This window comes from Sorex araneus, chromosome X (genome assembly GCF_027595985.1).
Source record: "Sorex araneus isolate mSorAra2 chromosome X, mSorAra2.pri, whole genome shotgun sequence".
In the NCBI taxonomy this organism is placed as follows: domain Eukaryota; kingdom Metazoa; phylum Chordata; class Mammalia; order Eulipotyphla; family Soricidae; genus Sorex; species Sorex araneus.
The window spans coordinates 264,982,091-264,998,741 of NC_073313.1; the positions used below are offsets into that span (position 1 = coordinate 264,982,091).

Sequence of the window (16,651 nt, forward strand, 5' to 3'; positions counted from 1 at the left end):
GGCCGAGCCCCTGTTCCCCGCGGCCCCTGGCATAGCCAGGACAGCTCCGGACAGGACAGGGCTGTCAGCTGCCGGCCCGCAGGGGCCCCTCAGGAGACCAGCCTCCCCCGTCACCCCACCTGGCACCGTCCAGCCCAGAGCAAGGAGAAACTGCCTCAGAGCTATGTCCACTGCACAAGAGACAACCAGGCCTGGTTTCCACCATGTGGGTCTGTGCTGACGTCCTGGACCCCCCACCCCCAGTCAGAGCTGCCCCCCAAACCCCGCCTCTCTGAGCCTGTGTCAGGAGCCACAGCGGTTCTCCTGATGTGCTAAAAAATCTCCAACTTAAGGGCCCGAGCGACATACAGGGACTCAGGCACTGGCCGGGCCGCCAACCCGGATTCGGTCCCCGGCACCCCGTAGGGTCCCCCGAGCTCTGTCAGGAGTGAGGCCTGAGCACCGCCAAACCCCAAAACTCCTGAGCCTTGGCGCCCGCTGCACAGGAGTGGCCAGTCGCCCCTGCATCTGCACGGGGTGGCCCCCCTAACCTCTGGCTCACGTCTGAGCCCCCTCAGCGGCCTCTTCTGAGTGTCCCAGACCCTCCCTGGCACCCGTGCCCGCTCTGGGGCCACGAAGGCGGCTGGAAATGCCGAACCCGCGAGTGTCACAGAACGTGTGTGACCCACTGTCACCCTCTCCCCGCGGGGCGGGTCACACCAGATCAGGGCCAGTGTCTGGGCCGACTCTGACCTCCGAGCACCAGGTGGGAGGCTGGAGCCTGGAGCCAGACTGGCTGGCGTCCGTCCCCTCCCTGCGGCCCCTTTCCCACCCCCTCCTCAGGAACGGGAAGGCGCCTCCACTTCTCCAGCCCTGTGGTCGCCTCCCCAAGTGCCCCCGACCCCGTCCGTGGGTGCCGTTGCCAGCTGCCATCCCTCGGGTGGCACACAGCTGGACGTGGAGCCCCGAGTAACGGCTGCGACCCACGTGCTCACTGACACCTGCTTTCCAGGGCTAAGGGGAGAGAACCGACTCCCCCCGCAAAGCGTGTGGAGCCTCCGGGAGGGCGAGTCCCACCATCCGGGAGGGTCGGAGAGTCAGAAGCTCGGGAAGGGCCCCGTGTCTGGCCCCTGTGGGAAGGTGACCAGTATCAGGGCGTGCCTGTGCCCTCCTGTGCCCCAGGTCCTCATGGCTGTGGGGAGGAGGGTCCCGCCTAGAAGGCAGGGGTCCCTGCCCCCAGTTTGGCGGGAGCGCGGGACACCAGCCGCTGACCTCTGACCCAGCGGCTTCACCCGTCGGCTCCTTCCAAGCCCAGCTCTGGCCTCCCCTGCTCCTCACTCTAGTTTCCTAAAGCCCGTAGCCAGGAGTGTCTCAGCCCTTTCCCGACGGTGCCCAGAAAGGTCTACAGGGCCGCCCGAGCCTCTTTTCTCCTCAGAGTCTCTCTCTTAGAGTCTCTCTCTCAGTCTCTCTCAGAGTCTCAGCCTCAGAATCTCTTTCAGAGTCTCTCTCTCAGTCTCTCTCAGAGTCTCTCTCTCACTCTCTCAGAGTCTTTCTCTGAGTCTCTCTCTCTTTCTCTCTCAGTCTCTCTCTCAGTCTCTCTTGGAGCCTCTCAGAGTCTCTGAGTCTCTCTCTCTCTTTCTCTCTCAGAGTCTCTTTCAGTCTCTCTTGGAGCCTCTCAGTCTCTGAGTCTCTCTCTCTCTTTCTCTCTCAGAGTCTCTCTCAGTCTCTCTTGGAGCCTCTCAGAGTCTCTGAGTCTCTCTCTCTCTTTCTCTCTCAGAGTCTCTCTCAGTCTCTCTTGGAGCCTCTCAGAGTCTCTGAGTCTCTTCTCTCTGAGTCTCAGTCTCTCTCAGAGTCTCTCTCTATCTCTCTCAGAGTCTCTGCTTTCTCCTCCCAAGTTCCTGTCATCTCACGTGGCAGAACCACCCGTTTCTCCTGTCTCCAGAAGACATGGGGGATTTAGGGCAAGGGGAACACGCAGTGAGGAGGTGCTGGTCGCTTTCCTGTCTGAGAGGCCAGTCCCCAGCTTCTTCTCAGCCCTCACCAGGACTGTGGTGACAGGTGTCAGAGTCACCAGCTCTCGTGACGTGGGGAACCATCCCCTGGAGAAGCGATTCTCAACCCGTGGGCCCCCGAGATAATCCCAGGGGTGGAAAACTACACCCGCGCCGCAGGGGCCATAGCTGGAGACTAGGGGGCGAGGCAGCAGGATGTAGGGGCCGGGGAGGGCGCAAGAAGGAACCGGCGAAGGGGACCATTGTGAGAAGGCTGAGAAACATCACCCTGGTCTCAGTGACCCCATCTGGGCCCTCCCTCACCTCGGCGCTGCTTTGCAGGAAGTCGTGTCCCCTGGGATTTCAGTCATGGCGATGTGCGGCTGCTTGTTCCTTCGCGGCGGACAGGGGCCACCCAGGAAGAAGGGAGAAGAGCTGAGGCCATTTCAAGTGAAACCCCGTGAAGGAGACTCTGTGGGTCTTTGTTGTGGGGGCGGGCGCAGGAGGGGGCGGGCAGTCACTCCTGGCTGGCTCGGGGGCCCCAAAGCGGCTCTTTCCCTCAGGGGCAGGCGGGACCCCAGACCACCTCTCTCTGCGAGGGAAACGAGGGCAGGCTGCAGCGCTCAGGGAATCTAAGAAAACGGGCGCTTGAAGTCTCCAAAGTGGAAGCAAGCGTCAGCGCTGGAGACCGAAGCCACGTTCTCTGCTGAGCCCAGGCGCTCGTGCTGTTTCAGGTGTGAGTTCAGCAGCGAGTGAAGCGGCCCAGAGAGCTCCAGGTTTCTGGTGCTCTTCTGTACCAGGGCTCGGGGAGGGGGCCGGACCCCCTGTCTCTGGGCGCCCCGGGCGGCGAGAGGCTCCTCCTGGCTGTCAGATGCTGGCGTGGACGGGGCTGGACCCCCCGTCTCTGGGCACCCCGGGCGTGAGAGGCTCCTCCTGGCTGTCAGATGCTGGCGTGTCGTTGTGTCCGACTGCGCAGATGAGCTAATCAGACTCAGAATTCCTGCACGTGTCGATCCGCGAGAGGAAACCCTCCAAGCGTGCTGGCTGGTGAACACGGGAGATGCCCCTCACCCCGTGCCCGGGTGCCAGCTGGTGGGAAAACCTCCACGACCCCTGATTAAACTCAGGGACTTCACCTGGGGGCACCCCCTGGGGCCTGGCTGGAATTGCAGCGGGGGGCTCCTGGCCCGCCCCAGGTGCTCAGGTGGGCCCCGGCCCGGCGGGTGGGCCCTGCTCCTGCAGGAGCGAGCCTCCCGCTGGCCCCCCGCCCGGGTCGAGGCCTGGCCTGGCTCACCCGCTGCTGAGCTTGGCCCGGGGCCTCTGCGGCTTTCCCAGCTGCCCCCACCCGCCCTCCGGGCAGCGGCGTGTTTGCCCAAACGGTCAGCTGCCCTCGCCGCCGCCCGCCAGGATGCTTAGAAAGCCCTGCTTGGGGCCGGAGTGACAGCACAGCGGGTAGGGCGTTTGCCTTGCATGCAGCCGACCCGGGTTCGATCCCCGGCATCCCATATGGTCCTCCAAGCACCGCCAGGAGTAATTCCTGAGTGCAAAGCCAGGAGTAACCCCTGAGCATCGCTGGGTGTGACCCAAAAAGCAAAAAAAAAAAAATTAAAAAAAAAAAAAAGAAAGAAAGCCCTGCTCGCCCTCACCCCTGCCGCCCCGCCGCCCCGCGCCCCTGCAGGAAGTGCTCCCGACCCAGTGCCACCAGCGCGTGTGGGGTCCCCGCAGGGGCCAGGGTGAGGAGACAGAGGCCCCCTCTGTCCAGCCAGGCCTTTGACCAGTGTCCCAGGTTTGAGGGGACACTGCTCCGGAGGCAGACGGGGGCGTGCCCTGCGCTGGAGCTGGGGGGAGGGGGGGTAGTGGCAGGTGGCCAGAGAGGCAGACAGACAGACGGGGCTCCCGGGAGAGGCCCAGAGATGGGGGCCGCGGGGGAAGGCGAGAGACGGGGATGGCCCCGAAACCCAAAGGAGGAGGGGGAGACGACAGCGATGGCTTGGACAGGTGCCAACCGTCATGCCCGGCCTGGTCACACATACCCCACCTGTCAGCGGCCCCGGGGACGGTGCGGGACTCAGTCTGAAAGGCCGGGCCACCCCGGGCCGGATGGAGGCCACTGTCCCAGAGAGAGGCACCGGCTGGGCTGAAGCTACGGGAGGCCGAGTGTGGGGGCGCAAAGGAGCTGGGGGGGGCCTCTGGGTGCCTGCCCTAGGCACTTCCTGTTGTGCGGGGAGGAGAAGGCGGGCGATGGAGAAGGATGGACGTCGCGGCCCAGGCGGGCAAGGCCGGGCCAGGGCTTTGCTGCTCGTCCTGCACCAGCCAACATGAGTCTGCGCGTCCCCTCAGACCCGGGGTCACAGCCCAACGTGGGGCTCGTTTTTTTGTTGTTTTTTTTTTTTTGCTTTTTGGGTCACACCTGGCGATGCACAGGGGTTACTCCTGGCTCTGCACTCAGGAATCACCCCTGGCGGTGCTCAGGGGACCATATGGGATGCTGGGAATCGAACCCGGGTCGGCCACGTGCAAGGCAAACGCCCTACCCGCTGTGCTATCGCTCCAGCCCCGGGGGCTCGTTTTAATTTGAAATCTCTTCGTGCCGCCTCAGCAGGTGTCCCTGTGGAGGGGCGTGTGGGGAGACCCTCGCACTCAGTCCTCCGAAGCATCCCCAGACCCCGTTGTTTGACTTGCGTGCTGCTGTTTAGAGACGGCGCGTGTCGCTCTCCCCGTGTCCCCGCCGGTCCCGGTTAGCTTGGGAGCCGCCTGGAAGCAGCCCCACGGCCCCGGCACCAGGAGCAGCAGGAGGCTCCGCGATACACTCGGTCAGGGGTGTGGAGCACTAAGCACTAAGCACTAAGCACTGAGCACCGAGGGCTCTGGACGAGCGGGATCAGAGACCGGCTGGGTGGAGACGGGCCGTGTCCCCGGATCGGAAGAACGGGGGCGGCCTCAAAGGGCCACGTGCCACCCGAGGTGCCGCTGGGCTGTGGCGTTTGCCACGGAATCAGCACACGCGGCTGCAGCCTGGGGGGTGCCCCGAGGGCTCCGGGCAGAGCCTCTGGCGTCTCACTCCTGACACAGGCGCTCCTGAGGGCCAGACCCGCCCAGGGGCTCCGAGCCCACGGCGGGCCACGGATCAGATGAGACGGGCCGGGAAGAAGCCCAGGGTCAGCGTGTCACTGCTCCCCAGCCCTACGTGGGCCTTGACGGTGCCGGGGACACTGGCCACTCACGCACCAGGAAGGCGCCGAGCATGGCTGCCCCTGCCCAGAGAGATGGCACAGCGGGTAAGGCGCACGCCTTGCGGCCCAGGTTCCATACCAGGCACTGCACAGGGTCCCCCAAACCCGCCGGGACGGGGCCCTAGGTACAGAACCAGGAGCAAACCCTGGTCACCCAGAGGCTTTCAGGTGAGGCCCCCGGAGCCCAGGGGCTCGGCCGGAGCGGCCCTTCCCTGTGTGCTCCCCGCCCCCCGCCCCGCTAATCTCCTGGGACGGAGCCTCTGCCGAGTCCCCCTGCTCACAGCTGCGCTGTCTCGCAGGTCATCCCCATGCTGCCCCGGCTGCTGTGTGAGGAGCTGTGCAGCCTCAACCCCATGACCGACAAGCTCACCTTCTCCGTCATCTGGACGCTGACCGCGCAGGGCAAGGTAAGAGAGAGTGTGTGTGTGTGTGTGAGTGTGTGAGTGTGTGAGTGTGAGTGTGTGAGTGTGAGTATATGTGTATATGTTTGTATGTCTGTGAGTGGGGGCGTATGTGTCTGTGTGTGAGTGGGTGTGTGTGTGAGTGTGTGTCTGTGTGAATGGGTGTGTGTATGTGTGTGAGAGTGTATGAGAGTGAGTGTATGTGTGTAGATGGGTGTGTGTGTATGTGTGTATGTCTGTATGTGTGTATGTGTGTGAGTGGGGGTGTGTGTATGTGTGTGAGTGTGTGTGTATGTGTGTGAGTGGGTGTGTGATGGGTGTGTGAGCGGGTATGTGAGTGTGTGTGTATGTCTGTATGTGTGTATGTGTGTGAGTGGGTGTGTATGTGTGTGAGTGGCTGTGTGTATGTCTGTATGTGTGTATGTGAGTATGTGTGAGTGGGTGTGTGTGTATGTATGTGTGTGAGTGGGTGTGAGATGGGTGTGTGAGTGGGTATGTGAGTGTGTGTGTATGTGTGTGAGTGGGTGTGTATGTGTGTGAGTGGGTGTGTGTATGTCTGTGTGTATGTGAGTATGTGTGAGTGGGTGTGTGTGTATGTCTGTATGTGTGTGAGTGGGTGTGTGAGTGTGTGTATGTCTGTATGTGTGTATGTGTGTGAGTGGGTGTGTGTGTAGGTGTGTATGTCTGTATGTGTCTATGTGTATGAGTGGGTGTGTGAGTGTGTGTATGTCTGTATGTGTGTATGTGTGTGAGTGGGTGTGTGAGTGTGTGTGGGTGTGTGTGTGTGTGAGAGAGAGAGAGAGAGAGACAGAGAGAGAGAGACAGAGAGAGACCTTCCGTGAGTTCCTGTACCTGGTGACGGTAGGGGGTGGCCATACCGCAGGAAGGGTCTCCAGGGCCCCTGAGCAGGGACCAAGTCGGGCCATGTTCCTGCGGAGCTCGGGGCCTTGAGGCAGGCACTGAGCGACCAGGCCCTGGGACAACTGACAGTGACACCGGGCACCGGCGGTGCCAGGCAGGTGTGGGCCCTGGCTGCATCACAGATGACTACTGGGGAGCGCGGGGCTCTTGCAGTGGCACGAGGAAGGTCATGGTGGTTTCCTTGTTGTCACTATTTCGTACCTTGAGCTTTGGACACAGTGCTCGGGGCTGTCCTGGCTCTGGGCAGGACTGGAGGCAGAGGCACCCTCCGGTACTGTCCTCCCGAGGAAGACGCTGTTTCAGACATTCCACCTCCTGAGCCTGTGCAGGGCGGCTGGTGCTTTAAGGGGGGATTAAATTAGCAAGGTCGTGCCCTAACCGAGACCCCAGAGAAACACGGGCCAAGGGCAAAGGAGAGTGTCGGCAGACAATTCCTGAACACAGGCGGTAGGGAAAAGATAAGTGAAGGATGATTCCAGGAAAGTCACCCCGCCCCCGCCCCGAGAAAAACCCAGAAACAACTCTAAACATTCAAAAACAGAGTAACGGTTCACAAGCTGTGGGTCCAAACCCACGGGCTGTTATACAATTACTAACGCCGCTGCGAAGACCATGTCAGAGCAGGGAAATGTTTATGTTGTAATATTCAATGGAAGTTACAAAAAGATATTTAATTATTAAGAGGTTTCAAGTAAAAAATGGAGGATCAAATACCCACATTCACTTTCATTCCTTTCCCAAAACCTCACTAAAACAACAGTGAAGAGATTTTTTTTTTTTCGAGGCCTCAACCCACAAGGACACAGAGAGTGGGAGCCGGGACAAGAGCAACAGAAGCCGGGCCGCGGGGAGGCAGATGGATGAGCGGGACTGGCTGAGGCCTGAGAAAGCGGCCGCGCAGCCAGTGCGGAGAGACGCCAAGAAACGGCCCCATTCGCACAGCACTGCCCTGAGGAAAAAGGGAAAGTCAGGATCCCACAGCACCGTGTAGCTGGGAAGTGGAGGGAGAGACGGGGGAGGGTGCGACACAGCCGTCTGCTCGTTAAAGATCGCGCCCACCCCCCAGTAGTCAGGCAAAGATCAGAACTCGAGTCCCTGGACAAGCTAAAGTGCAAAATGCCTGGACCAGAAGGCAGACGGGCTTGCTGCGGTGGGGGGACGGTGAGCAGGTCTGGGATGGCACAGGCCAAGTCATCCTGCCAGTCCCGGCTTGTCAGCACCCCCGTGCCTGACTCCCGAGATTGGAAAGACAGGAAGAGCCGAGACTTCCAGGAGGTTCCCTCAGGGAATCTCAGCCACGGCCCAGCCGGGGGCCCCCCAGTAATCGGGCTCTGCCCGCAGCCGCCTGGAAACTTGGGGTCGCACTCAAGTCACTGGCTTGGTGTTAGCAGTTTCCTCTAAGAAGAGACGACCACAAGGAAGCCTCATCGTGAAACCGGAGGCCGCAGCAGGGAGAAGGTCAGCGCCTTAGGGTCAGGCACGTCATCGGATCGTAAGAGCTAGAAGCGCGGTGTTCAGAAGGGTCAGGAGCAAGGAAAAGCGCGTGGAAATGAACGACGTGATAGGAGAGGGAGAGCAAAATCCAAAGTTCTGGGGAGAAGATCAAGCTGGGCGACTGTCCCAGCAAGATGATCAAGCTGGGCGACTGTCCCAGCAAGATGGAAAATTCAGAGGCAGGAGCGTTAGTACAGCGGGTAGGGCGTTTGCCTTGCACTCGGCCAACCGGGTTCGATCTCCGGCATCCCATAGGGCCCCCCAAGCCCGCCAGGAGTGATTCCTCAGTGCAGAGCCAGGAGTAACCCCTGAGAATTGCCAGGTACGGCCCAAAAGCAAACAGAAAAGATGGAAAATTCAGGGAGCAGCCCACGATACCCAACATCTGTTCAGTGAACATTCCAGAAAAAAGAACAATAAAAACACACACCCTCTCCACACACACCGTCGGGAGGTTCCAGAGCTCCAAGGATGCAGGAAGGGTCCCTCAGGCATATTGGAAGAAGACGGAGTCACACACTCTGTATTTCAGCCCGAGGTGCCAAGGGCGAAGAGTTTTGGGATTTCTGAAAGATTGTGATTTTTTGCCTCAAACTTCTGTGCCTAGCCGAGATAGCAACATATGATGAGGGAAGACATTTCTGACAAAAGGCCTCCACCAAAAAGGGGGGCCGGAGGCAGAGAGAAAAATCTCCCTTTCCTCCTGCCCCTTTCCTCGGAAACTACAAGAAAACATGCCTGGTCAGCCTGAAGTGTGTGTCAAGAAAGGGATAGAGAGGTGAGACAGCACGGGGCTGAAGAGAAACGCCTCAGGTGAGGTGGGGGAAGGCAGGTTACAAAGGTCTCCGGCGTTGCAGTTCCTCAGAGTACACTGCTGTCGTAGCAGGAGCGCCTGTAAGGCCAACATGAAAGGCACGGTTCACTTCCGGAGGAACGGCATGTAAACACGGGTGACGCGTCGATCAGCCCGCAGGCCCTACACCGTCAGCTGGCTCCCGACCTCGAGACGGTAGAGCAATGCTCCGCATCTCAGCTCTCCACAGAGAAGCCGCTAATCCAGAGAGGACTGGATCTGAAGGGGCTAGGAGAGAGATCTTAAGACAACGTGTCTGAGTTCTTGAAGGCCGACTCAGATCAGTAATTGCCAAATATTTCACTGTGAAGAGTTACTGAGAACCCTGGGCCAGAGCGACAGTACAGCAGGTGGGGCGTTTGCCCTGCACGTGGCCGACCCAAGTTCAATCCCCTGCACACTATTGGGTCCCCCATGCACCACCAGGAGCAATTCCTGAGCACAGGGCCAGGAGTAACCCCTGAGCACTGCTAGTTGTGACCCAAAAAGCAAAAAATAGAGTCACGACATTGATCCGACTTAGCTTTGAGCGACTCTTTCAGCCATGCAAGATCCTTGGGCATCATGTGTCGTCTGGAAGACCCTGGCTCAGTGTTGGCCTTCATCACGTCGGACCCCGAGAGCTCGCTGGCCGGTACCACTGCCATCTCCCACACCATCAAGCTCGCGTGTCAAACAGGAGGCTCAGGTCTTATCATTGGCGGTCAGTACTAGGTGCTGTTTTCCTGGAGGAGCCGGACACCCGCACCTAAATAACCACAGACGGGCGCACACCTCGTCCCGTGCAGCCAGTGTCCGGAGTTACTGACCCAGCCTGAAGCTCATTGTCACCCAGTGCTTCTCCTCAGACAGGCCCGTGCGGCGGCACTATCAGGAGGGCAAAGACCGGTCCCCGGGGGTCAAGACCCGTAAATGGGCTGTCGCCTCAAGAACACTCCACGTGGAGCAGCCTTCCTTCCCAGAGAGAGCATGAGGAGAAGCGGGTCCCATCTGTTGCCATCGTAGGGGTCAGACCCAGGTGGCAGCCCCCCTCTCGCATCCCCCGCCCTGCCCGTCCCCAGTGCTTCTGTGGGAAAGGCAAGAGCTTTGCCTGGTTCCTGTCAGAGCAGGCCTAGCCTCGAGGCCTGGGAGTGTCCAGACAGACCCTGTCTCGGGGGCTGCGGCCTGTGCGCGTGCTGTGTCCACACACATGCCCACAGACGTATGCGGCAGCACGAAGCAAACGTTGCTCATTGCAGCGAAAATAAGGGCATGTGTTGGGAGGGACAGGGCCGTCGTACTCACATAACCACGCTGGTTCCCTGTTCAGGCGCTCGGGGCATCTCGTGTGGAAGGAGAAGTTCTGTGCTTCCGCGGGGAAAGTGAGTGACTCCTCGAGCAGAGAAGTAAAAAGTAGTGCTCCAGCAGGTTAGCTGGAAACACGAAAATAAAGCCCGAAAGAATCTGCTGGATGAGCTAGGAGTGGGAGAGGTGGCAGGGAAGAAAGAGACAGAGAGAGATAGAGGGGGAGGAGAGGAGAGAGAGAGAGAAGAGAGAGGAGAGAGAGAGAGAGAGAGGGAGAGAGAGAGAGAAGGAGAGAGAGAGAGAAGAAGAGAGAGAGAGAGGAGAGAGAGAGAAGAGAGAGAGGAGAGAAAGAGGAGAGAGAGAGGAGAGAGAAGAGAGAAGAGAGAGAGAGAGAGAGAGAGAGAGAGAGAGAGAGAGAGGCTATTTTGGTGGTGGTTGTTACTGTTTTGGTTCCAGGCCTTGCCTGGGAATTCTCAGGCAGACTCATGACCTGAGCTCGAGGATCACTTCTGGTGGGGCTCAGGGACTCATTCGGGGTTCGAGGGATTGAGCCCCCATCAGCTGCATGCCAGGCAAGTGCCCTTCCTGCTGCACTATCTCTAGACCCCCCGCAAAGTGCTGGGTTTTTTTTGGTAACAAGTCTTGAAAATTGCTTGACTGAACTATGGTTACTTTGACGTTTTTCATTTTTTTATGAAAAATGTTAAAGATTCATGCAAGTAAAGAAAATGGCACAATAAACCCACCATCACTGTCTCCCAGATTCGGCCCCCATCAACGTTTTCTTCTTGGCTCAAATATTTGAAATGGACTGAGAAGGAAGGTGGAGCCAAGGGCTGGAACACATGCTCTGCACGCCAGGCCACGGGCTCGACCCCCAGTGGTGCACGGTCCCCGAGCACTGAGCCAGGAGCATCCCCCAGCAATTCTGAGTGTAGCCCAAGTACCCCCCACCCCCATTTTTTTTAAAAATCAGAGACATCACTGTCATTTTTTGAATACATATGTTTGTAGGCTGCAAGAAAAATGTTGAGTTCCTTACCTGACACAGTGCCACTGGCCCCCCAGATGTCGAGTTTCTTACCTGACACAGTGCCACTGGCCCCCCAGACAGTCTGACATTGTTTTGCCCCAGTTGTGGAGGAGACACGGTGTCCGTGTTACCTTTGGTCCCTACGTCTCCCGTGTACATGCTTGGGAGTCAAGAAGCAATTTGTATGTTATCCGGAGTCCAGAGAAGGAATTGTGAAGTCAGGGGGTGGCAGTCACACGGGAGTGTGGGGAGTGGGTGGGAAGGGACCAGGAGGGACAGGGGTGTCCCTGCAGTGGGCGTGAGGCGTCAGTAACTCCCTGCTTTCTGGGTGAGTTCCCTGGCATGTTGGAAAATGTTCCTTTGGCCTTTTCCTGAGCACTTATTTTTGTGAAATCAAAGAGAAAAGAAAAGGCCCATCTAAGAAAAGAGCTCGCAGTCTGATGTATGCCTGCCAGGGGTGGACCCGGGAAAGAAAAAGTGACGGGGTGCCGGAGCGACAGTATTGTGGGGAGGGCATTTTCCTTGCACGCGACCGTCCCGGGTTCAATCTCCGGCATCCCATAGGGTCCCCCGAGCACCGCCAGGAGTAACTCCTGAGTGCAGAGCCAGGAATAACCCCTGAGCATTGCCAGGTGTGACCCAAAAGGCAAAAAAATAAAGTAACAAAGGTCATAAAAGAAGCAAACTCAGGAACCCGATAGTTCTGGAGTTTCCCCGGGAGGTGGCCACGTGCCACGGCCGCCCGTCCATGGGCTGGAGGGCAGGTGCGGAGGGGGTGAAGGTTCCCGGCTTCTGGGGTTCCAGGAAGAGATGCTTGAACCTGCCAGAGGCAGCCGGAGTGGAGGTGGGGTGGAGGGGCACTGCAGGGCAGACGCCACATGGTCGCCACACTGAGCGGTGACCCTGGCCGCCAGGCGTGGCGTCCAGAACCCCTGTCCGGACCCACCCGTCCTGCGTCCACCTGCTGTGGGCCAGGTCAGCCCGTCCCGCCTCACGCCCTCCTGTTTCCTGGGTTTGCAGGGCACACGGAGAGGGACTTTCCTCTTCCTTCCCTCCGGCCTCCCGCTCACTCGGCCCCTCGGCCGCTCCGGGAAAGGGGCCCTCCGGGCAGGGGCCGCAGAGCCGCCTGAGATGGCAGACCAGGGCCCAGCGTTTCTCTGCCTTTCAGAAAACTCCAGCACGTGAGCAAACAGGCTGACACACGGGCCCCTCGGCGTGCTCAGCAGGGGCGTCCAGTGGGCCCAGTGGCCTCAGCGTGTGGCCAGCAGCCTCCGTGCTCCAGACCCTTGGGCCTGTAAGGCCAGCTGAGATGGTCACACCCCAGCCCGCCCCACCACAGCCCCGCCCGTACATGCAGTGTTGGCCCTGCCAGGCCCCCCCAGCCCCTGTGATGTCTCTCCCCACTGCCACACACACACACACGTACATGCACACACATGCACACGTATGCATACACATGCAATGCACACGTGCACACGTATACACACACATGCACATATATGCACACATGCACAGGCACGCAGACAGACATATAGACACAGAAACATATACACATAGCAGACACACTCAGACACATAAGCAGACACACACACACACACACACACACACACACACAGGCCAGGGGCTCTCCTGGGGTCACAGCTGTGAGAAGTGGCAGGAACCCGCGGCCCCCCTCACCCCAGCCCCACACACACACACGCCTGGCTGTGTTCCGGCCAGGGAAATGGTTATTTCTCCCTCCTGATTCGCGTTTTGAACCAAGCGGAGCCTTGGGCAGCGATTCTGTGCCGCTGATTTAATGTTACAAATTACCCCTTGGCAGATGTTTGAACCCGCGATTTCTCACTGACGCACTGAGCTTCCTTTGGTCGGGGGGGCAGGGGGAGATAAATTTTCAACTCCATCAGAATGGGGTGGAACCGTTTTCAAAGGTGACGGTGTCCCGACTTGTGTCAGTTACCGCGAGCCGGAGTGTGTCTGAGGCTCCTTCCTGGCTGGGCTCGCTGCCGGGGCACCGTGAGCTGAAATACGGCCAGAATCCTGGGCTGGGCCGGAGGCTGGAGTGACAGCACAGTGGGGAGGGGACTGTCCACTCCCCAGCACCCCGCACGGTCCCCTGGGCCCACGAGGAGTGAGCCCTGACCATATGCCAAACACACAAACAGTCATAGCGGGGACCGAGGAGGGCACTCCTGGCTTGTCCCCAGCACCTCATGGTCCCCTGGGCAGTACCAGGAGTGACCCCTCAGCCCCCTGCCAAAAAAAAAAAAATGTGATATTAGGAACTTATTAGGAACTGGGTCCTCAGCTCCTCGGGAGCCGGGGACACGCCTGCCACAGACGCAGTGGCGGGTGCTGGGGCAGGTCTCTGGGCACCTGGCCAGGAGGCCAGGGCAGAGCTGGCCTGGGCAAGGGGGGTCCCGGGGGCCGGCTGGGAAGTGTCGCCCCCATGGGGAGGGGCCCGGGGCTGGTGGGTCCCCAGAGGAAAAGGGGGCGGCTGGGAGCCTTCCCGAGAGAAGCCCCTCTGTCAGCGCCCCCCCGCCTGGGATGTTGGCAGCCCCACTCTCTGCCCTGAGCACTGTCTGGGTGTACGTGTGGCCGAGAGGTGACCGCGTTCAAGTCCCTGACTGACCGGGCCACGTCAGGGATCAGGGGTCAGGCAGCTCCAGCTGCGTCCTGGGGGGCGGGGGGCGGGGGATGCAGGTCTTCTCAGAGCAGCCCACTCAGCTCAGGGGCGGCAGCCGGCAGCCAGGAGGCTGAGGGGCAGGGAAGGGGTGCGGGCGGGGGGGTCTGCTCAGTCTGGGCGCTGCCGGCTGCTGGGTCATGATTGTGTTTCAGGGATCGAGCTGGCCTCGGCCCAGCAGCTTACGGGAACGAGGTGCCCCGGGGAGGTCCGCGGCCCTGGCCCATGCTGGGCAGGTCTGCAGTGCAGCCGGGGTCCCTGGGGAGATGGGCATGGCTCTGGGGGGCCTGTGAGAACCCCCAGGTCCTGGGGCAGGAGGGAGGATCCCGAAACATGCTGCAGGCGTGTCCGAGTCAGCCGTGGACACACAGGAGGGGCGCGTCTGCCGTCTGGGCGAGTGGCCAGGGGTGCAGGAATGGGGACGTGGCCCCCACCAGGACAGGCCGGGGGCCGGGGGGCTCACAGTCACCTCCAGGACAGCAGTGCCCCGAGCACCCCGCGAGTCCCATCCCTGGGAGTCTGTGGTTCCTGGAACAATCCGGAAGCTACTGGAAGCGGGTCCGAAGCCCAGGGGCATTTCTGTGAGGCTCTTCCTGCCCCTCCTGGGGCCCCCCTGGGCGCTGACTCCTGGGGGCTGGGAGGAAGGGGCGCTCCGAGGGTCTCCAGCCTCCGGGACAGAGACGGTCCCTCCCCCCCCCACCTCCTCGCTGACCCCAGTGCTCTCCCCACTCACCCCTGCCCTGTCCGCCCCCCACATGTCCAGCCTTTCACGCAGCCTGGGCCCCCCCTCCCCACACTTCCCTCCCATCGCAAGGACTGGGGGTCACCAAGAGGGTGGGGCTTCCCTGACCCCCACCTCGCACCCCCCCAAGGACCTGCACCCCCCGCCCCGCCTTGCCTGTCCCCTGTCCCTGCGTGTCCGGGGTGTGGCGTGGCGTGTAGCCTGCGGTGCTCAGCACGGGACTGTCCCAGCCGCCGCCGCCCCTGCCCGCGCTCAGCCCCTTGCCCCTGTCTCCGCAGATCCTCAGCGAGTGGTTCGGCCGCACCGTCATCCGCTCCTGCACCAAGCTGAGCTACGAGCACGCGCAGAGCATGATCGAGAGCCCCTCTCGGGAGCTGCCAGCTGAGCAGCTGCCCCCCGTGGCCCCCGAGCACGGCGCCCAGGCCGTGCACCGCGCCGTGCTGCAGCTGCATGCCATCGCCCAGGAGCTGCGCCGGCAGCGCTTCGCGGACGGGGCTCTGCGCCTGGACCAGGTCAGTCCGCCCGGCCGAGAGCCCACCGGCTCCCGCACCCCGCGGCCTCTCCCTCCGCTTGCCCCTCGTGGAGCCGGGAGAGGACGCCGGGAAGTGGCCGCGTCAGGTCCCGTGATGATGGCGCTGGCGTGTCCCGGCCTCGCAGAGCAGGTGCTCGCAGTCCGGTGCTCGGCCAGCGCCAAGCCTGTCAGAGTCCCCGGGCGGGCCTGATGCCCTGGGGGGCTCCTGGGGGGAGCCGGCGCCCCGTCCCCGCAGCCCCTCCTCGTACCCCCGGCACCCTGTGCGTCTCGGAGTGTCTCGGTGGCGGGGGCCAAGCTGGTGGAGCCGCTTCTCGGCCACCGACGGGCTCCCCCCGCCCCCCTGGGGCCCCTGCCCGGAACCCACCACCCTTCCTCCCGGGTACCGCCAGACACTGCCCAGCGGGCATCCAGGAGGTGGCCGGTCGCTCCGGGAGGGTGTGTCTGCGGGTGCTACTGGCCCCCCTTGCCCGGGGCCCGGGTGGGGGACAGCCCCCCCCAGTGCCTCCGCCCAGTGCTCTCTGCCGTCAGGGCGGGAGAGAGCCTCGCTGGGCCGCGAGGCCCCTGCACTTTCTCTTCCTGCGTGACCCCCCCCAAGTGTGGCCTGCCCACCCTCAGGGCCTGCGGCATCCCGGGCGGCCCCCTCCCTCATCTCCCCTCCTCGGCCACCCTGAGTTCCCCCTGGTCCTCACCTCTTCCCCAATGCCGCCGAGGACACAGCTATCCCGGCTTCTAGAACTCTCCGCCTCGGTGCCCCACACGTGTCCGCCAGCCTTATCCCTCCTCCGCGGGGCGGGGGTCTGCCCACGGCCTGCCCATGGGCTGGCAGGAAGCCCCGCGCCCCGCTGCTGCCCGGGGGGCTCAGGCAGGCCCGGCCCGGCCCCTGTGAGCTCCCAGGGGAAACCCCGCTGAGGGGGCTTCAGGGAGGAGAGGGGCCCCGAGCCGCGGGAATCCCTGCGGGACCTTGAGGGGCTTCATCCTCACTCTAGCGGCCCTGAGCGACGCGACTCGTTTATGCTGAAGCTGTGTCCCGGAGGGCCCTTTGGCGTGGCCCGCCCAGAGCCCGTCTAGACACGGTTGCAGGCGTCTGGCGGAGTCTCGCCTGGCTCACGCCGGCCCAAGCAGCTTCTCGGCCGCAGGCCCTCGCGTGGACCCTCAGCCCAGCTGGGGGGCACAGGCGCTCTGAGCACTGTTTTGAACGCCTTCCCCTCCGAGAAAGAGCAAGCAGCTCCGCTGACTGAAAAGCAGAGAGTGTGCGTACACTGGCATACACTAAGCCCCGTGCTCCAGTGCTCTGTGTCTCTTCGGCCTGATTCCGTTGTTCCGCCGGCATCTAGAACACCGTCTTTAAACAGAAAGACAGCTCCCTCCACACCCACCCCCTGCGTGGCGCCTGAGGCCCCTGGGCCAGTCCATTGCCCCCACCCCCAGGGGTCGCTACTGCCGACACCCCCACCCCCCCACCCCGCCGGGGACAGCCCAGGGACACACGTCGGTGGCCGCCTGGA

The 16,651-nt window shown here is 61.7% G+C and overlaps 1 protein-coding gene across 1 annotated transcript in view; it reads left to right on the plus strand.

Moving 5' to 3' along the window:
* DIS3L2 (DIS3 like 3'-5' exoribonuclease 2) overlaps positions 1 to 16,651 on the plus strand; it is a 270,536-nt gene that overhangs the window by 223,960 nt on the left and 29,925 nt on the right. The window contains exons 12-13 of the mRNA XM_055121806.1: positions 5,503 to 5,610; positions 14,893 to 15,126. Of these exons, the coding sequence (XP_054977781.1) occupies positions 5,503 to 5,610; positions 14,893 to 15,126 (342 nt within the window). The remainder of the gene's footprint in view (positions 1 to 5,502; positions 5,611 to 14,892; positions 15,127 to 16,651) is intronic.